The sequence below is a fragment of the Rhamphochromis sp. 'chilingali' genome (genome assembly GCF_963969265.1).
Source record: "Rhamphochromis sp. 'chilingali' genome assembly, chromosome: 15".
NCBI classification, from domain to species: domain Eukaryota; kingdom Metazoa; phylum Chordata; class Actinopteri; order Cichliformes; family Cichlidae; genus Rhamphochromis; species Rhamphochromis sp. 'chilingali'.
In genome coordinates, this window is record NC_137942.1 from 31,677,543 (window position 1) to 31,703,096 (window position 25,554).

General features: G+C 39.9%; 1 protein-coding gene across 4 annotated transcripts in view; it reads left to right on the forward strand.

Moving 5' to 3' along the window:
• Window positions 1-25,554, forward strand: part of tanc2a (tetratricopeptide repeat, ankyrin repeat and coiled-coil containing 2a) — a 57,104-nt gene that overhangs the window by 5,770 nt on the left and 25,780 nt on the right. For 2 of the 4 annotated variants that reach the window (XM_080905063.1, XM_080905064.1), the window contains exons 2-3: window positions 14,865-14,977; window positions 15,260-15,361. In XM_080905063.1, the coding sequence (XP_080761189.1) occupies window positions 14,917-14,977; window positions 15,260-15,361 (163 nt within the window). In that variant the 5' untranslated portion in view covers window positions 14,865-14,916. Of the gene's footprint in view, window positions 1-14,864; window positions 14,978-15,259; window positions 15,362-22,786; window positions 23,761-25,554 lie in introns of those variants that run through there. The other 2 variants (XM_080905061.1, XM_080905062.1) reach the window with 1 other exon arrangement.

Below are 25,554 nucleotides of genomic sequence, written 5' to 3' on the forward strand. Positions count from 1 at the left end.
TTATGGAGTTCCACAGGGTTCAGTGCTAGGACCAATTCTGTTTACATTATACATGCTTCCCTTAGGCAGTATCATTAGAAGACATAGCATACATTTTCACTGCTATGCAGATGACACCCAGCTCTATCTGTCCATGAAGCCAGATAACACACACCAATGAGTTAAACTGCAGGAATGTCTTAAAGACATAAAGACCTGGATGGCCACTAACTTTCTGCTTCTTAATTCAGATAAAACTGAGGTTATTGTACTCGGCCCTGAAAAGCCTAGAAATATGGTATCTAACCAGATTCTTACTCTGGATGGCATTACCTTGGCCTCCAGTAACGCTGTGAGGAACCTTGGAGTCATTTTTGACCAGGACATGTCCTTCAATGCACATATTAAACAAATATGTAAGACTGCGTTCTTCCATTTGCGCAACATCTCTAAAATTAGAAATATCCTGTCTCAGAGTGACGCTGAAAAACTAGTTCATGCATTTATTACTTCCAGGCTGGACTACTGTAATTCATTATTATCAGGATGTCCAAAAAACTCACTGAAAAGCCTTCAGCTAATCCAAAATGCTGCAGCAAGAGTGCTGACAGGGACTAGAAAGAGAGAGCAGATTTCTCGTGTTTTGGCTTCCCTTCATTGGCTTCCTGTTAAATCCAGAATTGAATTCAAAATCCTGCTCCTCACATACAAGGTCTTAAATAATCAGGCCCCATCTTATCTTAATGACCTTGTAGTACCATATCACCCTATTAGAGCACTTCGCTCTCGCTCTGCAGGCCTACTTGTTGTTCCTAGAGTATTTAAAAGTAGAATGGGAGGCAGAGCCTTCAGTTTTCAGGCCCCTCTTCTGTGGAACCAGCTTCCAGTTTGGATTCAGGAGACAGACACTATCTCTACTTTCAAGATTAGGCTTAAAACTTTCCTTTTTGCTAAAGCATATAGTTAGGGCTGGACCAGGTGACCCTGAATCCTCCCTTAGTTATGCTGCAATAGACATAGGCTGCCGGGGGATTCCCATGATGCATTGAGTTTTTCCTTTCCAGTCACCTTTCTCACTCACTATGTATTAACAGACCTCTCTGCATTGAATCATATCTGTTATTAACCTCTGTCTCTCTTTCACAGCATGTCTTTATCCTGTCTTCCTTCTCTCACCCCAACCGGTCACAGCAGATGGCCGCCCCTCCCTGAGCCTGGTTCTGCTGGAGGTTTCTTCCTGTTAAAAGGGAGTTTTTCCTTCCCACTGTTGCCAAAGTGCTTGCTCATAGGGGGTCATATGATTGTTGGGTTTTTCTCTGTATCTATGAAGCACCTTGAGGCGACTTATGTTGTGATTTGGCGCTATATAAATAAAATTGAATTGAATTGAATAGCATAATAAAATGTTAGACTTTAATTCACTAAAAATGTAGCAACACTTTATTAGATGGCATGTACCAGACCGCAGGGTAGAATATTAATCGGGTAAGGAATTAAAAATGCTCAGTTCAGTTCAGCGACTCTAAATAGTAGAGACAGACACTCAAGAAATGTTTTTGCTAATCTTTGGATTAGCAAAAACATTTCTTGTATCAGCCACAATGCTGTAAAGTGGAACATTATAACATTGGAGTCTATAGGGCCGAACTTTCATACCCATTGGTCATGGAAAATCCCCTCACTCATATTTTTGAAAGTTAAGTGGCTGCTAGCTTCCTCCTGTTTCCGTAGCAGCTGTAGCAGAAGTGGTGCTCTGAAGATTCACTGTAAGCTTGAAGACCACTAACCAGAGCCTGTAGCAGTGGAGTACTGGTTGATGTACTCAGCCAAGCTCCAGGAAGCTTCAAAGCAGTACAAGGACCACCAGTACCAGCTGCAATCCAAGATGGGGGAGTTAGACTTCATCCATGACATCAGATACTCCCTGAAGAAACTGATGGTTACTGCTCTGTTTTTAGTGTCACAAAGTAGGCTCACCTAATTTATTTAAGAAAGCCCCTGCTACCACTACTGTACATACATTTCAAATACTATCTATTCTAGTGAAAGACAGAACTAATGCCCCCAAAAACTGATTCTGTTCAGATGAACAGATCTATTTTGGAGGATTTACTTACTATCATGCTCATATCATTGAGTATGCATCAAGAGAGAAATAATTAATGCTAGCAGAAAATAAATATTTTGTGTACTTTTACAAAAATCACACAAGATGAATCTTTGAATGTTTGGAGAGCAGAGCAACAGCCATTAGCAATAGCGAACATTATCCTGGTAACTTAAGAAGTAAACAAGACTCAATTAGTACAATATGTGACTTCATCACTTTATCACTGAATCAGCATTTTTATGCAAAATGCTGATTAAAGTCTAAACTAAATGTTCTTATGAAATGAATAGTATTTCATAGCATTATTAGCATGCTGCTTTCTCTGTCTGTTTACTTTGCCCCCTTGGACTGACCAGTGTCCCCAGAAAGACTGCTGGAGCTAGACAGTCTGGCTTAGTGGAGCTTAATTACAGTAGATTTGTTTGGTCAAAATGGTTGGCCGATTTTTAGTTATTTCTTACAGAACAGTTATAGGTTGTGTCTGTACATGAGACCTCTTGTTTTTTTCTAAATCACTTTTCACCCCACTGTGGGAGGGCAGTGGTGTGAAGTTGTCTTGTGAAGCTTTAAATTACTTCAAAGAGTGGGAAAGTGATGAAGTGTTTACACCATGAGGAAAGGGTAAAAGGTGAGCATATCACTTAGGCCTTTGTTTGTTTATCTGCAGGAAGCTGTTTTGGGGGCCACACACGCACACACACACTCTCATTCCCTTCCTGTACTGTATGCGGGCAAGCCAAGTGAGTCCTGAGTGATTGCAGGAAGTCAGGATTGGCCTCTCTGGGGAAGAGAGATAAGAGTCTGGCACAGTGCATGTGTGTGTGCATGTACAAGTGGATTCAGTCTAATGCAAGACCATCTGCACTCAGCTATTGCTAATAACAGACACACCTATAGATACACAACTAAAGCTAGTCAAACAAACCTGTGTGCTCTAGGTTCAGTGTGTTTGAAGTTGTGTTTGAGTGTGTGGTGTGAATATCACTGGTGATTTCCTCTGCTTATATAATCAGACACTCTTTGGGTGGTTGATAAAAAGGGAAATCTCTCTGTGGTGTTGGGGGGCTATCGGTGCAACACCCAAGATAACCTAACAGGGAGGCGAGTAGGACTACATCTCCCAGTACACCTTGGGTTATTTTAGACTCCCCACAGAGCTGCTGGAAAAACATGCCCAAAGTTTGTCTTGGAACAAGTAGAGCAGAGGTGGGGCGATTTGAATTAAATTTGCATGCTATGTCAACCCTGCCTGAGAACTGCAGGGTAAATAATGACTCTGTTGTTTAAACCAGGATCCACACTGGATCCATAAAACTTTGAAAATGCCTTTGACCCAGTTTTACTTTGAAAATCTGGCATGACAGAGACTGAGACTTTTGGAAACTATGATGCAGAATCACTGTGTTTTAGTTACCTTCCTTTTAGATTAGCAAAGCTGCGACACCAAGAGTGCAGTGGGTCAGCAACGATCCTCAGTAGTGGCTCTCTGGTTTATGACAACGGGAAAAGTTACACAGAGAAACAATCTCTCTAGCGGTCTCTCTAGTCTCTATAAAAGAAAAAAAAACTGCTCTCCACCATGTCAACAGCATAATGCTGTAAAGTAAATTTAACAAAATAAATTTGGCAATGAAGGAATTCTTTGTACTATATGTGCAAAGAGTCAAGAGTCTTTATGATAAAATATGACAGATTCAACTTATGATGTAGAGACAAACAGAAATAAAGGGTTATCTACAATACAAGTACAGTTTAAATAAAGACCTATTCACTACATTTCAAATAAAGGCATTTTAGCTGAGTAATTAGTTGTTTTTGTTTTGTTTAAAGCAGCCATAAATTGAATTCTTGATTTACTACTTTACTGTATTCATCCATAGTACCACTGTAGCTCTCTCTGAGCACAAATGTGGTTAGACAGAAAATGTGCAGTTATCTAAAGTAAATCCAGACCATCAGCCACATGTAGCTAAAGGCACACACTTTATTTAGTGTTTGTAAATGTCATCAATATGGTCACCCTGGTTATACTTAAAAAGTGTATCGGGCAGTAATTGAGTCTTTTATCTGTGCTGTCTGTTCATGTGCTTTGTGTCAGTGTATTTCTGGCCCTAAATGTGCTTGCTTGACAGTAGCAAAGATTTTTGTACCAAAGTGTGCTAGTATAACGGCACCAAGGTATTTCTGTCCTTACATCTGGTAGCATGATGGTATATAGCTCATATGGAAATATGCTAGCTAACATATTTCCATGCATAAATGTGGTAGCACGATAAAGAACATAACTACTCAATGTTAAACTTAAATATTTGATAGCGCAAAATAAAGTAAAACCAAAAACAAGCGACACTACTTAATAGTAAGTTATTAAAATATGTTCATATTACTTGATTCCAACTATCAGTTATAGTCTTCGTTCTGTAAGCTGTTAGACATGAATGTATGTGAGTTTGTTAACTGACAACAATACAAGTAACGGAGGGCAAAATTTTTCTTTACACTGGTGTGAACGCACCATTACATGGATGATAGATGGGTGGGATAATAATATGTAACACTTTAGGGTTTTAGGGTGTTTGTTTGGCATCAACAGGTAGCTGTGCTCTACAGCAGTATGCATAGCACCAGCTTTTTCAGGCGCACATTTCATCTGTTCGTGAATGCAACTATCTAATCAGCCAATCACATGGCAGAAAGCAACTGCATTTAGGCAGGTAACCATTTTGAATGTGAAAGAAAGATGATTGACGTGATTGTGAACGTGGCATGGTTTTTGGTGTCAGTTGGGCTGAGCAGCTGACCTGCCCATCAGAAAGTGCTGATCGACTGGGATTTCTCTACACTCCCATTTCTAAGGTTTACAGAGAAAACAGTGACTGACAACAATGTGATGTTAATGTTAGAGGTTTAATAAGAATTGGCAGATTGCTTTGAGCTGATGTGGATGATGTTTTAGTGGCACATTTGGGCCCGTTAGTATTTGAGCGGTATTTAATCGCAGCAGCCTACCTGAGTATTTTTCATTCCCATAAGACCAGAGTGTTCCCGTCTTCCAATGGCTGATTTGACCACGATAATGCACCATGTCACAAAAGCTGAAATCATTCCAAACTGGTTTCTTGAACTTTACAGTGAGTTCACTCCACAGTCACCAGGTCTACATCCAATAGAGCACCTTTGGTGTGTTGTGGTGGTAGGAGATTGGCATCATAGGCGTGCATGCTGACAAATCTGCAGCATCTGCGTGACATGTCAACATGAACCAAAATCTCTGAGGAGTGTTTCCAATACCGTGTTGAATCTACACCATGAAGAGTTCAGGGAGTTTTAAAGGCAAAAGCGTACTAGCAGAGTGTACCTACTAAAGTGTTTGGTGAGTGCATATATGAGCTGAGTTTCTGCAGCTCAGCTGGCTTCACTATTATGTATATTTTGTGCTACAGTTAAATCTGGAGAGAACTCTGTTTTTGTGACACACTCACTAAAAGTTCGAGGAAGTCAGATGGAGGAGGAACTCACGACAGATGGTGTGTTTGTGTGAAAGAGAGAGAGACATGCAAACAGCACGCTTATCTGTGGCTTTGGCACTCACATGAATGAGCTTCTCACCACGTCAGCACTGAGTCACGTTTACTGGCCTCCGTCTGATCAGAGTGACTCACATCAGATTCCTCGTTTCCCGCATGTCTCCTCAGTTCTGCATGTTTTCTGGTGTGTTTGTGGTGATGTAGAGTGCAGATTGTACACATTTGGACAGCAGCAACATTGTTTTGTTGTTCAGTCTCTCCTTCAACACAAAATTTCAAAGGTTGCTGGATACTGCAGCGAGTTTCTTGAACAACTTCCTGACATAATGAATGATCTGTCTTCAAAATGCATTAAATTGTGAATTCCTGTGTTGTTACATTAAATTTTTTTATATTAATGGTTAGCTTAAGTTTCCACTCACATAAGTGTTGTTTCTCAAGCACCACCACTGGATGTTTTTCACAGAAAAAAAATCTGTCGAAACTTACTCAGCCACTAACATTTTGTGGTTGCTAACTTTTGGGGGAGAAAAGTGTAGTCCCTATGGCAGTTAAAGAACACAACTGGTGAATGTCGGGCTGAAATGGCGCAGTTTATCACATTCAACCCCATAATTTTTATTCTTGTACTTTACTAGAGTAGCTTTGCATAATTTATAGTTTAAAATAATCCTTCTTTAGTTCATATCAGGCCTTGATGGAGCTTCTCAGTTCATTCACTGTCTGAAACAAGATATTTCAGCTTCTGACTGTTTAAGAGAACTTCCTGCTGATTGGCTGTCCCTTGGAAAAAAGAGCTGAGATACTCTCTCCTTATGACATCATACAGAGTCGAAAGAAGAAGAAGAAGCTGTTTACAGCAGTTTAAATATGAAGCTTTATCTTGCAGCTGGGACACACTTCGATTGTTTGATAAGAGGATCCACCACAGGAACTCTGTGACTGGAAATAAGAAAAAAAACACAACTTGTTCTGAGGCTGCTTGATTAAAGTAGAAATCATAATTAGGATCATTATGGTCAGTATTATTGATCATAATTATTTATGAAACTAACAATTATCTTGCTGTTATCAGTTATAAGTTAAAAATATCTCTTTTCATGTACATTTTTTATTTAAACTTTAAGAATAATTTGAATGAAAAAGTGTAGAAAAGAGAGAGTTTACATAAAGCCCATCTTACAATTACAACTGGCTTTACCTACTGCTCTGCTTCCACCGTGGGATGTCTGCGAGTGGAGACTGGGATTGAAGAGAGGCCGAAACAGCAGCCGACTCGGGGGGAGTCTGAGAGTAAAGCTAACAAATCTGGGTCTACATCTTCTAGCTTTCACAAGCTGCAGTGAAAGATCCCTGCCACCGCTCCTCCTTCATGGCCCATGCTCCAAGAATTCTGATAGTGTAGCTTGCTGCTGTTGATTCTGTCACTTATTCAATTATTGAATCATCTGCTAACAGGGACTTAGATGAGCTAGACCTAATGCATAATAGTTAACATTTGCCTGACAAAGAGCTAGGCTGGCACGTTGGCTATAAAAGCATTTTTACAGCTCATTCTGTTTACCCAGGTGGCCAAAATAATAGTTACTGTTGCTTTATGATTGTCTGAATCAGTGCACTGGTTTACCGTTCTTTCAGTTTGATAGAAGTACAAAACACAGGCTCCACAGCCTCCTTGTGTAACAAACCATGCGTGTAAGTAGACAAAGTTTATGTTAACTCACTTAACAGAAGTTTGTGTATTTTTCTCTCATTTTTGGCAATTTGATAAACAAAAGTGAGACCAAGCTTAAAAAAACGGATCTAAAATGCTTTTACTACAATCCTGGTGACTTTTCTTATGTGGTAAATACAAAAACATTTTTCTCATCAAACCCCTGTCTTCTCCTTTTGTTTCATTTGTGTACGTGAACATTTTTATGTTTGTTATTGCTTGCCTTCTCATTTTTCCATCTCAGGCAGACACAAAGGACTCGTGGTCTATTTTCCATTGTCTAATTTGTCTTCAGTGCATTTACATAAGAAGGCCAACATCTCTCATTTCCCAGACACATGCACTGTCATATTAATATATGTGCTGCAGTTCAGTCATGCGCGTGCTGTCGATTGGGGGGGTGTCTGGGTTTTTATTTTTTAGACTCAGTCCCGTCACTCCAGCTTACTTCCCTTCAAGGATTAACACACTGACACACATTACACACCCATGCAAGGCTGAGCTAGTCACTGCTGTGTGTGCATCATATCTAAAGAGCCAGTAGTCCTCTAGCTGCTGCAGCTAGAAGCTCTTTGTGGGATTCTTTCTCAGACATGGATTAGGCTTATTCCTAAACTCCCCTCGCAGATAGCCATGGGGTTTATTTGCTCAGGTTTTGAAATATCTGCTGCCAAGAGAGGTTGCACTGGGAATGAATGTTATGCTAAATTAATTTCAGCACTATGCTTTTCTTCAAGAATGAAATTAAACATTCGAAAGTGTTATTTACTGACAGCAGTGGCTTATCTGACTGCACACACATGTTCCTCACACACTCACTGAAGAAAGGTTCGTCCTTGTGGAGTCACTTCGCTCTCTTGCTCATAGTGCACCTGGTAGTAGCACCTGATCCACTCTCCCTTGGGCACACAAAAAACACACACAAAAAACACACACACACACACACACTAAACACACACACACAAAGGAGAATGTTCCCAAGAGAAAACATAGTCAAACACAAAGGGAGAGGAAAAGAGGAAGAGGCTTGGACAGCATAGAGACTCTGCCACATTCTGCTCACAGTAATGATGATATGCTGAGTGGTTTCCTCATCCATCATGTACCTTTATGCACGCGTGTGTGTGAGTGTGTGTGTGTTTTTGTGTGTGTGTGTGTGTGTGTGTGTGTGTGTGTGTGTGTGTGTGTGTGTGTGTGTGTGTGTGTGTGTGTGTGTCTTTCCAGAAAAAACAGAAATCGAAACCATGGAATATGAGACTAACAGTAAAAGAAAAGAAGAAAAAAAGTGGAAATAAAAACAGCCGATGGAGAAAGAGCTGCTCAGACTCAAACTGGCAGCACAAGACTTCTTGTGATCACTTGGTAGTTTTGATGTTGTACAGCACACTACAGTTAACCATCCTGGTAAGACAATGACATAGCTTTTATTTTCGTAACACTATTCACCTTATCAGACATCTAGATTTCTTTGCTAATGTTATGCTCATATATTGTGACATAGCGTTCAACCAAAAATCAAACTTCAAATGTATCTATTTTACCTCCAGTCTGTAGTCCTGTTCATCTGTCTGTAATGTTTTGGAGTAATCTCAGCTTTGGAGATGTCAGCTATCTAGGTATCTGGCTTATTGTCATGGTCCTGCGGCCATGACTCAGTGACTTTGTGTTTGTGTTCCTTATTGTTATTATTCTCTTTATTATTCTTGGGCTGTTTTGGGATGGTTTGTGTTTTGGGATTTTAGATACTGGGTTTTGGGTTTGTGCTCCCTCTATTGGTCCCTGGTGTTAGTGTTCCCCTGTCTCGTCAGGTTAATCAGGTCCAGCTGTGTCTCCCACCTGTGTGTGATTTCCCAGTGTCTCTTTGTGTACTTTAGTGTGTGTTTTCCTCTGCTCCTCGTCGCGTCGTCTGTGTTCATACCTGGTGTAATCCCCTGCGTGCTCTCCCTGCTGTTCTCCCTTCATGCTCAGGTTTGCTATTTCTTTGTGTAGTTTCTCCCAGTTAGTTCGTCCTTAGTTCTGTTTGCCATCTCCACTTTATGTCTGGTATTGTTAATAAATCACCCTTCACGTCTGAATAAGTGCTGCATTTGAGTCCTCCTTCCACTCTTCACACGGCCGCTGCCCCGAACCGTGACACTTATTATGAATATAATGGAACTAAAGGGGCATGTGGCTCCACACAGTGTCTAAGTAGCAGTGTTGCTTGTGATCTTCTTGTGATTAAAATATTCCTGCCAATACGGCTGGGCCATATCATACCGTTCACGTTAATACCGGTATAATGTTGGGCAACGATAAGAAAATAAAATATCACGATAGAATATGGATAAAACGCGCATGCGCAGTGCTTTTGTTTTACACACATGGCGGAAAAAGCACGGCGGCGGCGATGGAGAATGAGAAGGGCGAAAGCGGATCGTTGAATGAAACGGATGAACCAGAGTTGGTTTGTTGTTGGTTTCTAAAACTGCTGCAACTTCAGTGGTGTGGAACTGGTTCAGCTTTCGTCCGTCAGATACACAACAAAGCACTATTTTTGGTAGAGCATGCTAGCGGGCCGTCGTTATTACCATGTTTTTTGGAAAATACGGCACACTTAAAATCAGTCCTTTGATTTTTCTGAAAATCGACAGCGTCCCTTATAATCCCGTGTGCCTTGTGTATGAATTCTGGTTGTGTTTACTGACCTCAAAACGATTTTATGTACACGGCGCTCGAAAATCTGTCAAATGTTTCAGTACGACTTTGCTAACCTACGAAGCCGCACCGCTTGATGGATTGCCGGAGCATTACGGCTATCGTAGGCGGAGCCTCGCGGGGTGATACATACTGTGCTTCAACATAATATTACCGTATTGTGTGTGTATAACTTCTTTAAGTTTTGTGGATATTATACATGGTTATGCTGAGGATATGTCGGCCAATTTCCACTGGAAATGCCTTTTGGTTAAACTGTCAGCGAGGAATTTGCATTTGCACTGTTAAATTTTTATATAACTTTAATGCACATAAAAAACAGCTGCTTGTTTAAGTGAAAATACATTGTTTTTTTTTGTTTTTTTGCACTAATAAAGTTGTGGAGTTGTAAAGTTTTTTGTCTCGTGTCAATTATATCGTCAGTTATATCATTATCGCAAATTTTCAAATGTATATCGTGATATATATTTTTGGTCTTATATTTGGACTTATGGTTGTCAGACATATCCAGTAAAAAGAAAACACGATAATGATAAATCATATAGAAACCTTATGCCATATGTCGTATTTCGAACTGGAATAAGCCAGCAGTAACATGACAGAAATTAGTGTGTGTGTAAAAGCCTAATTAATATGCACTGTTGCTGACACGAGTCACACTGGTAGTTTAATAAAGCTGAATGAGAGTACAGTTATTAAATTGCTGTGCTGTGAAAACATCAGTTTCCCAGTGGAAACTATATCTATGCTGCTGTTATCAGCAATGGTCAACAGAGGGGGCCAGAGGTCAGTGCTTCCTTAAACTGTTTAAACTGTAAACCCCTGGTGTGGTTTCAGTGCCAGTCCTAAAACTATTCAGTGCATGTTGTACATGGATTTTTTTCAGAGTGTAAATCCTGAAGCAGAGACATTTTCTTAGTAAAACAGTGAGGAAGCAATGCCACTGCGACTCGGGCTTCCTGTGTTATTTAAACGTCCCTCTTGCCATGTAGGCTCTCTCACACAAGACACAATTTGGTTTTGTTATGTAGCAATACTTTGAACCAACTGAGATTAACCCTGTGAGGTCTAAGTCAGCATTGGGTTCCCTAACTGTAACCCTAACTCTATGCTATCAGGAAATATAACTTTTGTTTTTATTTGCATTATTCTCCCACATTTTGGAAATCAGGGAACAAAGAAAATAATCCCTCTAACTGACATCACAAACTATTTAAATTTTTTACAAGGAAGTACATTTACTTTCCTCCACTCCACTTATTCATAGTACCGCATTTGTTTCTGTTTGCAGAGGTATTTGCCTAAAAACCGAACAGTATGTAGCTCGACGTAGATCACGCTCTGTGTAGATTGAGTGCTGATTGGAAGAAAAGTGAGCTGGAACAGGAAAGGGATCACCAGCAGAGTTCAGAACACAGGGAGAGCGAAAAGGCACGAGGCATGAGCTAAAATTGACAGCAGCACCGTGCACCACGCTTTGGCGTCATTTTGCCTTGGATACTCTCAATTTTTGAAACCAGCATGGCCAGTGTGGTCAGGTTAAAGATGTGCATGTACAATTGCGCCTGTATTTACCATTAATGATATATCAGTATAAGAGCTCAGAGATTCCCAGATTATACAGAGAGAAAAACAGCAGCATCTTGAAAAGATGAGTTTTTCAGAGTTTTTTCGGAGTGGCGATAATGTCATTCAGGAGAAGACCGAAGGGATTTCAGCTTCCCCCCACATTGATAGTGCAAACAACACTGTGTCGTCTGATGAAGTTACAGCTGGAACACAACAAAACTAATGCAGCGCGTATTCGCTACCACATGGCTAACCCCAAATCTGAAGTCAACACTAAAACACATCTTTTGTTCCCAGATGTCAGGTACCCATACGTGTAATCAAATCAGTGCCCTTGAAATGTAGAGTACATCTTCTTTATCTTCTTACCCCTCTGAGATCTAAGAAGTAGGTGGTAGCCCTAACCTATCCCTATATTTTGGAAAAATATAGTTAGAATGAATAAATTTTTTTTCCCTGCTGACTTAGGCGAACAGTTTAATAAAACACAAATGAGGTATTCATTAGATTGCCCAAGGTCGGTTAGGGTTTGACAGCTTAGACGTCACAAGGTTAAAGATGTGCATTTGCCATCTTCAGTTTTAGGATATATGTCAGAAATCTGTTTTTTAAATCAAACTATCTTTCAATTGAATAGTTTCACATATTTGTCCTGAGTGTCTTTCACGTTAAGTTAAAGTTGTGTAAAGTCTCATGGAGTTGCTTATTTGCTCAAAATCAATAACCTCACACTGACACAGTGACCCACATCTGAAGTTCTGTAGCCTTCATACGGCACAGATAAACCAGAGAAGCATACACCACCAGGCAAAAAGGGTTACATCAATATGAATTATCATTAGGGGATTGCTTAGCAACCGCAGATGGTTGCCTAGCAACAGCATTGCCAGGCAGCAGTATGGGTGTGTTCAAAAGTCACACTGTAGTAAAGCAAAAGAGCAAAGAAGGGAAATGTTGTGTGATGTGTGATTCTGTGTAGAATCAACTCTTAAATGTAATACAGCTTTTTAGTTTTCCATGGATAGACCCCACCTCCACCATCTTGGACTGCAGCTGCTGACAGTGGTCCTTGTTCAGCTTTGGAAATGTGCTCTGAAAAGACTGAATTCCCAACTAAAACTTGGAGGCTGGAGAGTAGAAAAAGGATTTTAGTCCGCAGCTACAGTCATAGACAGTGGTCATAAAGGTTCATAGAGGGTGCACCACACACAACCCTCTGCTAACACCAAAAGTGGGTTGGTGAGCTTATTGCTATAACACTAGCTAACTGGCCATGGTATATCTGTAACATACTTCTGGTTATTTCAGCACGTGTTTAGACCCCATTATGAGCAAATGACTGATTAGAATGAAGTTCTGAGCTCATATATGTTTAGCTGTGGGTCAGGAGGTAGAGCATACAGCTCCTTTGGTTTGTATATTTAAGTATCTTTAGGCGAGATGCTGAACCCCAAGTTGCCCCTGATGTATCCATTGGTCTGTGAATTCTCCAGGGGAATGTGTGAATGTTAACCCTATAATGCCATTTGTATCATATTTCCTACATTAGTTTCTGAGACCTCTATCTCATGAACATGATCAATACTTGCCATAATTTCAAAATGTTATGGACAAAACTCTTTTTTGTCTAAAATTAACATTGTTGTTAACAAAAAGTTGCCAAAAATGCCCAATGTATCAAATGCCATACAAAAAATATATAATAAATATTAGTGCTGTCAGCGTTAACGGGTTAACGCAGGCTGATCTGCATTAACGCGTTAAAACGGGCTAATTCGCGTTAATGAGTTAACGCAGATCAATCCATGTAAGGGGTTACTCAGCATCCAGCGTTAATGCAGCTTAAACATGTTAACGCCATCATCACGACTAATGCGATGAACAATTAACCCGTCTGGAGCGCAGACTGACTCAAAATCCCTGAAATGACTCTGCTAACGCATTTCAGGAAGTTTGTCCAACGTGTGTCCATTCTGCGCTCCAGATGGGTTGAGCCCTTTAAAAGTTGTAATCGTGTTAATCGTGATGACAGCATTAATGCGTTAACACTGACAGCACTAATAAATATATAATAAAGATATACCATAAACAACATGCTATAGCAAATATATACATGATATAGCATTTTGTTATAAGGTTTATTAAACATCTCAGTTCCAAAAAAAACAGAATTTTCTGGCTGTTTTTTGATGGGTTGGGTCTTACGGGGTTAAGTCAAAATTGATAGTATGAATGTATGTGAATGAGGCATGTAGTAAGAAACTGAGTAATCAAACAGAAAAGAACGGGGCTGTGTAAGTAACAGTCCATTTATGTATGTATTAAAGCATCGCAGCGGTATGACGCCTTTGCTAGCTTCACAGAGCTTTCAACTGGATGTGATGAATCAACACATCTGACAAAAAAATGATGAGCTTAAATCCTCCCTTACTTTGCTGCAAAAGGTCTAGGCTGCTGGAGGATTCCCATGATGCACTGAGGCTATGACCACACTAGCCCGAAAACGCCGTCTCAGTGTGGACGGGAGGCCAAAACGGAGAGAAAACGATGCATTTTCAAACGAAAAGTGTGCCTGAGTGTTTCACTCACTATGTGTTTATACACCTCGTGTTATTATTAATCTCTGGTTCTCTTCCACAGCATTTCTTTGTCCTGTCTTCATCCACTCTTCCCTAGCCGATCACGGCAGACAGCCGCCCCTCCCTGAGGGTGGTTCTCCATGAGCCTTCTTCCTGTTAAAAGCCACCAAAGTTCTTCTAGAAACAAGTCATGCTCCTTTTTATAATGCCAGAATAAATGGAAATCTGATTCATCTTCTACCTGACAGAACCTATATAATGCACATAATCCTATAACAGATGTATTTCCTTATCCTTTTATTAGTCCTCCGTGCTTATCACTGATGCAATGCACAACAACAGAATTCTTACATATATTTCTATTCAGGATTCTCAGGCATTCAGGAGTGCCACGTCTCCTCCCTGTTTTCTGTTTCTGCCACCCAAGCTACATAAGTGTCCTTTCAGATACTCTGGGGACCTGCTGCTATTGATGTTATAGCACTATAGCAGTATACTGAGTTCGGTCAGAGACATTTACACAAGGAAATGACATTCACTGCAGATGATTAAACTGTTAGAGCAATGAGATTCTGTTAAGGAACACATATGGATCATAACATGACTGGACATAAGGAGTCAGCTGGAAAAGGAAGTGATTAGTTCTAATGGTTTACTGACACACTCTCTCTCTGTCTCCATCTCTGTAGGAGTGTTGACAGGAAGTGTGCTCATGTGTGTTTGCTGACATCGTGAGCAATCATGTTCCGGAACAGCCTGAAGATGCTACTGGGCGGCAAAGGTCGCAAGAACAATACCAGTGGTCAGTAAATTCATATTATATGTGTTTTTCACCCGTCGTTTTGTGCTCCGACCAGAAGCTGTGCCTCTAGTCTGTGTGTTTCAATGAAGCCATGTCATGGATGTGTAAATAGATAGATATGTTAATGCTATATTACACAAAATATTTTCGTCTAATATTGTTGTAAAACACGCAGATCATGGGTGGCTGTTTGTTTGGGCACATACAGATGAGTTCTTCTTATGTACACCACTGTTTCATGCAGCAGTGTCTCTCTCTTGCTCTTTGTCACTTTTCCAATAGGTAACACGGACTCAGAGGCATCAGAAGTCAGGATGATCGAAGGATTCACTCGTTCACTCCCCTCCTCTCCTCTCCTTAACCTTCGCCTGGGCAAGAGACCTGGTAGGACTGTCTATTTATCTCAGTGCGTGCTCAATGAAAGGTTTCTCCCACTGAAAACGTTACGTCCAGATGAACAGAATCAACCTTTTGGGGCTGTCTGTGTAGCTCAGTATGTTGGTCGATCACTCATGTTTAGTATTTGATTGTGTGACGTAGGGCTGGGCCATATTATACCGTTCACGGTAATACCGGTATAATGTTAGGCAACGATAGGAAAATGAAATATCGCGATAGAATGGGAGTAAAACGCGCATGCGCAGTGCCTTTGTTTTCATACGCACATGGCCGATTGTTGAGTGAAACAGATGAACCAGAATTGGTTTGTAAAAATGGTGCAACTTCCGTGATGTGGAACTGGTTTGGTGTTTGTCCGTCAGATACACAACAAAGCACATTTTTTTGCAGAACATGCAAGCGGCCGTTGTTATTGTCGTATTTGTCGGACTAAGATGCTCTTAAATCTGGGAGTAATCTGGGTCCTAAACTCCGTATGTTTCAGGTCAAACAACACTGCAGCATCACTTAGAGTTAAAAACTGTCTAAATTCTTTCATCTTTAATAAAACGATCAGCATTGCTGCTTTACCAGGTGTAACTATAAAGTTTAACTTCCAGGCATCCATGAAAACAAAAGTTATTACATTTAACGGAGTTAGAAGTTAGCAGGAAGCTAGCGGAAGTTAGCTCGCTAGTTTCGCTAGTTACCTAAGCATGATATAGCATGTTCTGACTGAGAGATTTCTGAAAAAAATCAAACGTACAGCTCTGCTATCACTTCCAACATAAATGAAGACAGGAAACTAAACAGCAGTGACGTTTGTAGGGTTACTGAAGTTGGGCTAGCTGCTATATAATGATGTGCTACGTGATCGCTAGCGACACAGCTATGTTAGCATAACATAAACAGTGAAGCTGGAGGACGAACACTAACACTTTTCCACTTATAAAAGTTAACGTGAAGGTTCTTCATGGTTAGAGACAAATGCAATCGCATGGCAGGATGCTGTAAACGGACCAAACTTCAGTCAGGAGAACAACTGAGATAATCCATCCACAATACGAGGTTAGTCATTAATATACTGCAACAACATGGGAATAGAGCAGCTGCCAGAGAATTCAACATTAATGAATCAATGGTACAGAAGTGGAGGAAGCAAGAAGAATGAGTTTAATAAAGTTTGATTTATCTGACTGCTTTGTTTCGCTTAATGTGCCTTATAATCCCGTGCACCTTATGGTCCGAAAAATACGTACTGCACACTGCAGTTTAATGTTGCAAAGCACCTCTTTTTAACTTCAGTGGATATTATACATGGTTATGCTCAGGATATGTCAGCCCATTTCTACTGGAAATGCCTTTTGGTTAAACTTTCAGCAAGGAATTTGCATTTGCACTGTTACATTTTTATAAAGCTTTAATGTACATAAAAACCAGCTTCTTGTTTAAGTGAAAATAAATGGAAGGTTGTCTTTTTGCGCTAGTAATGTTGTGGAGTTGTATTTTGTCTCGCATCAATTATATCGTCTGTTATATCGTTATCGCAAATTTTCAAATATATATCGTGATAAATATTTTTGGCCATATCGCCCTGCTCTAGTGTGACGTTTATGTGGTCTTATAAAAACAACAAGTAGTGCTGGAAATATGTGTGCAAATATTAGTCACAGTATCTGTGTATATATTTCTGCATCTTATAAATAGAACGTGATTGTAATTATTTGTTGACATTTTTATTTGCATTTAAAACGGTTGATAAAAAATATTTTTGTTGATATGGCATAGGACTCAGAAATAACTACCAGTAGTGATGGCTACTGTGATATTTTAAAACCAAAACTTTAAATTGTCTTTAAATATAATATATAAACTGTACTGCACTCCTTCCTTGATTTTCTTTGTTCCTGTGGCTTCTTCTCCCCGTAAATGCACTGATCCAATTCCTTTCCTGTTCTGATCCAATGTACATACCTTGATTTTATTTTACCTTACTAATGTGATACTCATGTTAACCATCTGAGGTCTAAATAATGCTGGGAGTTAACCCTAACCTGTACATTTTGACCTGGGAGCACAGTTTTTGAAAAGAACAGAAACATCATGTTCTGAAAGCACAGGATTAGGGCAAACTCATCAATGATAACGACTTAGACCAAAAAGGGTTAATACCTGCAGTGTTTCATTCATTAGTAACCAAGTGTCCACTGTCAGAGCCACAGCCCTGGTTCTTTTTAATGGACAAGACCTACTTTTTTATGTTGTAACCCAATGAAAATATGAACACACTGGTAGGATATACAAATATTTATAAATCTGCCCTTAAATCTTACATCAGAGCTGTACTTCCTGAACATGTTTATGATGTTATCAGTATCAGCGTCACTGAGTGATAGTCGAAGGACTTGGAAAGAAAAGCAGCTGGACTTCTTTAAAAAGTTGTGCCAATTGATCTCAATGGGTCACATGATTGGTGAGGGAAGGTCTCACAACGGTTTCACTCGAAACCTCTGCTGATAATGACCCATACCCTTTTTCACACCTTGGCTTACATCATAGGCGTCAAACTCCAGGCCTCGAGGGCCGGTGTCCTGCAGGTCTTAGATGTGCCCTTGATCCAACACAGCTGATTTAAATGGCTAAACATGTCTTGAAGTTCTCCAGAGGCCTGGTAATGAACTAATCATTTGATTCAGGTGTGTTGACCCAGCTTGAGATCTAGTCGCTTTTCTTTTTTTCAAGTTCCATCCATGACCTGGATGACTGAACCTGCACAGACACACTGAGTGATAGGTATGTTTACATTCACAGGTGCACTAGAAGCAAGAATAACTACCAGACAATTCTGCATGCCTTTAGTTGTTTAAAATAACAAAAATGCCAACAAATAGTCTCAATTCATACCTCATAATGCCGCTCACTACATGATATTGTGGATTTTAGATACTAACTCACCACGCTAAATGCCATCTTATCCCCCAGCTTGTGTTAGCTTGTTTAACTGCTACAGTGCTGCTGGTGCCACCACTTAGTACAGGACGAAGCTGTAAGTCTTGGGGGGTTGTTGTATTTGTGAACCACACACAGGGAAAATACTTCAAAAAATCTTAACTCACATTATACTAGATTACTTCATCGTTTCGTAGCTAGTAGTTAATGTTTGCTAACTTCAGTTAGCTTACCCTTTGCTTTTCCCGTTGCTGTAAAGTGAGCCTATATAAAAAATAACCAACCAAAACACTATGTCAGCTCTTTCTCACTAGTATTTTAGTAGTTCATTTTTACTTACCATCAACTTCTAGAAATCCATACCTGGAGTAATGTTTATAAGGCAAAACTAAAATAGTTTCTAGAGGGTGAAGCTCAACTCCTTCGAAGAAAAAGTCCTTCAAGAATAAATGAAAGGTACAAGACTAAAATACATTTGTGTGAGAGATGTAATAAACATGTTGGATATACATGTATACATATGAAATGCATCCTTGCAAATTCAAGAAACCTGCCCGTTGTTGTGAAGCGTCGACTCACGTTTATCATGTGAGTACACTTATACCCACAAATGTTTGCCAAAGGAGGAGAAGGAGGACAACCAGTTAGTGTAACATATTGTCAGGATTTCAGGAAAGTCCGTATGGCTGTTAATGCAAAGTTAAATCATAACCCTCCAGCTGCACACAGACAATGGCAGTAAGCTGGGGAATCCTTCTGGAACAGTCTGAGCTGATAAGCTCTGTCATTAAGCGAACGTTTCAATGAAGATGAAACATTGTCAACTGACAACATATTCATATCTGTCTGTGTCGTTTCATCAGTTGATCTTTGCAAATGCTTTGCTGCTTAAAACGTCATGTTTGGTGTGAAACATGCTGAAACAACAGGATTCAAGCTGCTGGGAGGGTCTGTGTCCTCTTCTGTGTGCATAATGAATCTATATCATAAGAAATCTATACGCGCAATTTATGCAAATCTTCTTGTAACCATGGTAACACAAGCCTGTTCCTCATTAAGGCACTCGAAGGCAGTTAAAACTGCAGACTGTTTGTGTCATCTGCGCACTATGTGTTTTCTTCCTCCCTCAGACACACAAACACACACACACACACAGAGCTGTGACCTGTTACACAGCGTATGGTAGCAGATGGGGGTGGGTTGGCCTTTGACCCTGTATTTGATCGTCCCACTGTGCCTGAGTGAGAGAGAAAACACTGAAATATTACACCCAGCCCCCTGCCAAGCTCTCCAATCCTCTCCTCACCTAAACTCTTCTCCCGCTGCTCCTCTTCCTCCTCCTCGGGGCTGATTTGACACACTTGTCTTAAACATTACCATGTGGAGTTTATCTCTCTGCCCTTTATAAAGTACGGCACTAAAGAAGGGAGACTTCTTTAGTTATTGCACAACGTCTACACACACAAACACAGACAATCTCAGATTTGGCTTATTTCTCTTAACCCTTTTTTTTTCTTCCCATTGTGTTTTTCCCCCTGTGCTTATACTCTTTTTCACCACCCCGGCATATCCCTGTCCTTTGTTTTGTCCTGCTCCTTTCCGTGACTTCTACACATCATTAGTTGCTGACATGGATCCACAGTTTGATCCTGGGAAGAGACACAAATACCTTTGAGGTTGTGTCAGGAACAAGCAACACAGAGAGTTGTTGCCTGTACTGATCTCAGATAGAGGCAGTGTGCAAAGTATGTTGTGGTATGTAGCTTGGGCTATAGCAGTAATTAAGTGTAAGCTAGCTTTTTAATAGCTAAAAGTAATTTAATTGGAAATTAAGATGTTGCTTTGTACAAAAACATTTTTTATTGTGCCAAATATTTAGTTTTTTAGTAATTTCATAATAAATAAATTATATGTCCTCAATCCAGAAAAAGGAGCTAATGCCTGCTTAACATTTCAACTCACAGTTATGCTTTTTTTAAGCCACAGATGAACTTTTTGTCAACAGTAGTCTAAGGAGCTTGGAAAGAAAAGCGTCTGGACTCCTTTAAGTTGCTTGAAGATGTTTCACCTTTCATCTGAGAAGCTTCTTCTAGGGTCAAATGGTGGAGAGTCCTAGATTTAAGCCGATTTAAGCAGATTTTTGTGAACAGTAAAATCTTTTGGCCACCAACATTTAGCATCTTTCATTTTAAGAGCAGTGAATGGATATCTCTTGCTAAAATACAATTTGGGACTTGTATTTTGCTTAGTAAACACTATAATCTGATGAATTATTATAAAACTATAATAATTCACCATAATTAAAGCCTTTGCAGTTAAATTCAGTCATTAAAAAACAAAAAACACAAGCTAACTCTAGCTCAAGATTGACTAGAGCTTATCATATCTGAGCTTAACTGCAAGGTTAGCTTTTAGCCTTTTTTCAGTTTACAATATTTGATAAACTTTCTTTGAATAACATGTTTAAACCTCCCGTTATTAACTATGTACGTGCTGTGTAAATAAGCTGCAAAGACATTATTAACATATAATCAGATTTTATGCTGGTATTTTACACTAACTAGCAAAAATTTACTAATAAGTCCAACAGTGTAAAAGATGGATGTAGTTCGGGGGTCAGAAAAGTTCATTCAAAACTGAAGTTGCTTAAATCTGAATTCTTTTTAATGAACACGGAGGGATCCTTCAACCTGAAAACACTTTGTGTTGGATACAATTCTGTCTGTGTCTGGTAGACTCTTTATTAATGAGTTTATAGACTCAGAAAGGAGGATTGTTTAACATATTGTCATTTGCTAATAAGGTTGGGCGATTGGATGAATATATCGACTATTGACGATAGGCCGAGCCTTTCGCCGATCGTTTACACAAGAGCGGTGTATTTATTTATTTGCCCACGAGTAAGTTTGCTAATATTGTTTATTGAAGCTAAGAGAAGCGGTCAACCAAAAAAATAATAGCGCTGTTTTAATGGCACACTCTTCCAGCTGTGAACAAATGCACATAACTCAGAGTGCGCAAAATGCAGCGACTCCTTTACTCAAACTCAAAAAGAACGAAAGGCAGCGGCCTGTGTTCAGAAAAAACACAAAAACATTTTATTTGAATAAAAAAACAACAACAATGGTGGGGAGGGAAACAACGAGAAACTGCATCTTTTTTCTACTATAACCGTGTTTACAGGCTGTTCCAGTGTTTGTCTTACAGACTCGACCAAACTACAAATACAAATTAAACAAAAAGTAATTAAAAAATCAAAATGTCTCTTCCAGCCAGCACAAAAAAAAATCTCAGACGTAATGTTAAGTCTTTTGTATGATTTGGCGAATCTCAAACAAAGAAACAAATGAATGAATAATCCAAAAAGTAGCTATATTAATACTGAAACAAACAAGAAAAGAAGGTAAAATATTCCCTCAACAAACAAAACGTATAAATTCTAAACGCGAAAATCAGTCCATGCATGATTACATGGCTCCGCCCATCAAAATGTCTGTGCCTGCGCGAATATATCGCCTGTCATCGGTTGTTGGACTGCCAACATATCGCCCAAGCTTATTTGCTAATGACTATTCAATCAGAGGAGGTTATTGTTTCACAGTCAGCTCCACTTTTCTATTATCACATCTGGCTTTCAAAGAGATGCTCATGGTAAAAATGTTTGACTCGAGCCTTTATAGCAGGACCTCACAGTCCAGTGGGTGACATCACAGAGGCTTTAAACTGTGGCTTTACAAAAGGTTCTTACTCTGTATGTTTTTAGAAAACTAAATAAAAAAATAAATAGTGTAATAACGTTCTAAGATGAGTGGATAATGCTTTAGATACATTATCTCTAGTAGTTTCATTTTTCTGTACATCTATATGTTACCTATAAGGTATTAATGTAACCTGTTAAATGTTTTAGGTTGCACTAAAACTATTTTTAGGTGAACAACAAAAGGTCAAAGGTAAAAGTTGGAGACATTATAGAATCATAAACCAGCTTTTTGTGTTTTTTCTTCGTTCTTCCACAAATTTCAGCCTAAATCTTTCCTTCAAGTCTTAAATTTAAACCCGTTTTTTCTGCACTCTTTCATAAAATCACATTTTAAATAATATTTGTTTCAATTTAACTAGTTTTTTTTTAGTTCATATACATTTTCCACATTTCTTGGTCTAAAGTGGATTACAGTCTTCCATGTTCACTGTGATTTGTGGTCGCACTCTCCTCTGTTCTTGGAAAGAGTTTCACTTTAATTGCAGCATTTCTTTGCTCTGCTGCTTTTCAGAAATTGTTCTGTCTCTGCGCGTTTTTTCTTCTTTTAGAAGAGACAAGGCTGAACTGTTTTTCTAAACTTTCCTCGTGCTTCTCGACATGTAACAGATTACGCTCTCGGTTCAGCTCCTCCTGCAGGCTTTCTGTTTCTCGCCTGTGTGGGGTTTTTTTTCTTTTTGGGGGTTGGAGGAGGGGAGGTTTTAATTTGCGGTGCAGTCGGACGAGGGAGGTCGTCTTTCAGAACAGATATGGAGGCTCTGCTGGTGGAGAAAGAGGCTTTGCACACTTAGAAGTGTTCTTTTTTGTGTGTTCTGACCTAAGAGCGTACCGTATGTGAGAGGATTGTTGTGGGCTTTTTTGCTTGTTTTTGCACTGGATGCTTTAGTTGTTACTCTGTTTTCTGGGACTCTACCTGTGAATGAGAAAGGCTTTCATTTTTCTGGCTACAAAGGACAATAACCAGTGGAAATGCATTTCCCAGGTTTGTGTGAGTTGCAGTCAACTTTAGAGCACTTCTCATGTATGCAGATTGCTGTTTCACCTCTGAAGAGTAACAAAGAAGTTCATCTGTTACCACTGGATTTGCATGTTTTATTGTCCCGCAGTCACTCAGCCTGAAAAGTCGGAGCACCTCTGGTGTGTTTTTTTTCTTTTTCCGGAGAGTCTCTTCCTCTTCTTATCACTTCACTTCTACCTCCTTCATCTTTTTCTCCCCCTCTCCTTTGTGTACTCTGGAGAAGGAGGAGCTCGATACCAAAGTGAAGAAGACGGGATCATGATGTCATCACATTTTCACCAACAAAACTTAATGGAGAGGGAGAAGAGCACAACTTCAGCTGACTTAGTTTACTCTGCCCCCTACATGGAAGTACTGTGAACCAATCAGAGTCCTGCTGACAGCTAGCCATGGACTGCACGGCGGCTATTTTGAAAGCATGCGCCCGCTCCAGAGCCAAGTGGTGTTGCCACGGGCGCTCCAGTGTCCGTCACCCGTGGGGGCCGGCGAATGGCTGCGGTTGTGGTCGAGGTGTGTTTGCGGGGGGCTTTGTCAACCACACCTCGTCCCTCCTGCGGCGCTTGCTGTTGCACGTTTGCTGTTGTCACTCTCACGAGGAGAGTTCGCAGTTGTGTCGCGATTGGGGGGATTGTCCGATCCAAGGAGTGGAGAGAGATCGAAGAGGAAGGAGACAGGAGGAAGGTGAGAGTGATGGATCTCTCTATGGCCAGAAATTCTTGTTTTATCAGTCAAATACCATATTTTTTTAATTTACTCTAATCTGTTATCTCTAATTGTGTTTGATTTTTTTTCAGATTTTGTACAAATAGTATGCGAAAATATCTTTTTTCCCTTTAAATTTAGCTAAAAAAAAGTGGATTCTACATTTCCCCCCAAAAATGAGTCGAGCTGCTCAAGCTGGCAAAAACCTGGTGATGCCATTTAATGTCTGATTAGTATGTTGTTCCAAGCGTGTAAGCAAATGAATCTAAAAAAGTTTGTTTTTTATGAACAGAAAGGTTAGAAAAAAACTCGCCTGTAAACATGTTTACCTGTGCTATGATTTTACAGTCAGCCCCAAGTGGCTGTTTGAAGAACTGCAGTTTTGTTATTTTTTCAGCTATGCAGGTGTCCACAAGGCTCACATGTCTTTCTTGCCAGAGCAGGAAAGTTTGTCCTTTTAGTTAAGGAACGTGATTATCTGCATTTTTGACAAAGTATTACATCGCTATATATCGATATGTGGTGACTCCTCCTCTTCAGCAGCTTGTGTCCTAGCCTCAGGTTGTTCACTGTTGGTTTTGTGTACTCCAGCGTATACACTCAGCTGCTGCTTTCATTTCTCTTTTGTATTTTCACTTTGTAAGAGGTTTTTTTTCTGAAATAAGGGAGAGAAACTTGTGTCTTATGTCTTCGCAAAGAACTAAAGCAAGATCATATTGGTTTCCAAACAGATGTTACAATGTAGAAATGAGTTAAGTTATATACTAATGGCCTTTAGAAAACCCAAGGTACTTACTGTGACACTGAATGATGTTGTTACAATGAAGTCAGGACCTCTCACAAGGCTGTTTGGTTAAGTAATGTTAGCTGATGTAGTCACAGCTAACTCCTTAGACTGAGTTTGCCCTCAGGACTTTGTGTCAGGCTCTCTGTGAGGTGGTTAATAGTCTTGTTCACAGCCTCGTTACCTCCCACATTGACTATTGTAATTCTCTCTTACATCGTCTCCCCTAAAAATCCCTCCATAAGCTTCAACTGGTTCAAAACTCATGCATTATTACCAGAACCCCCTCCTACCAGCACATCACCCCCGATCTTCAGGAGCTTCACTGGCTCCTTGTGAAATTCAAGAGAGTGTGCAAAGTTCTTCTGCTCACCTTCAAGGCCCTTCATAACCTTGCTCTTCCTTACCTTTCTGACCTGTTAAGCACTACTTCTTCTGCTCGCTCACTTCAATCTTCTTCTATCCAGCTCGCTGTGGCTTCTGTCCGCCTCACCACCATGGGAAGCAGAGCTTTCAGCTGCTCTGCTCTCAGGCTGTGGAACTTTCTACCCCCAAATATAGGAAACACTGGTTCTCTCCCCCAGTTTAAATCCCAACTCAAAACCCATCTGTTCAAATCTGCATATTCACTGTGAACTAATTTTTTGTTTATCTTGTGCCTTTTTTATTGTTCTTTGTTGTCATTGTTCTATTGTGTGTTTTATTCTATTGGTAAGTGTCCTTAGGTGTCTTCAAAGGCCCTTTTAAATAAAATTTCTTATCATTATTATTATTATTCTTCAGAGAGTTCACAGGGTCTATTTTAGCCACCATACTTTCCCAAAAATATAACCAGCTTGTTCTGTTGCTTTCACTTACAGTGGGGCAAAAAAGTATTTAGTCAGCCACCGATTGTGCAAGTTCCCCCACTTAAAATGATGACAGAGGTCAGTAATTTGCACCAGAGGTACACTTCAACTGTGAGAGACAGAATGTGAAAAAAAAATCCA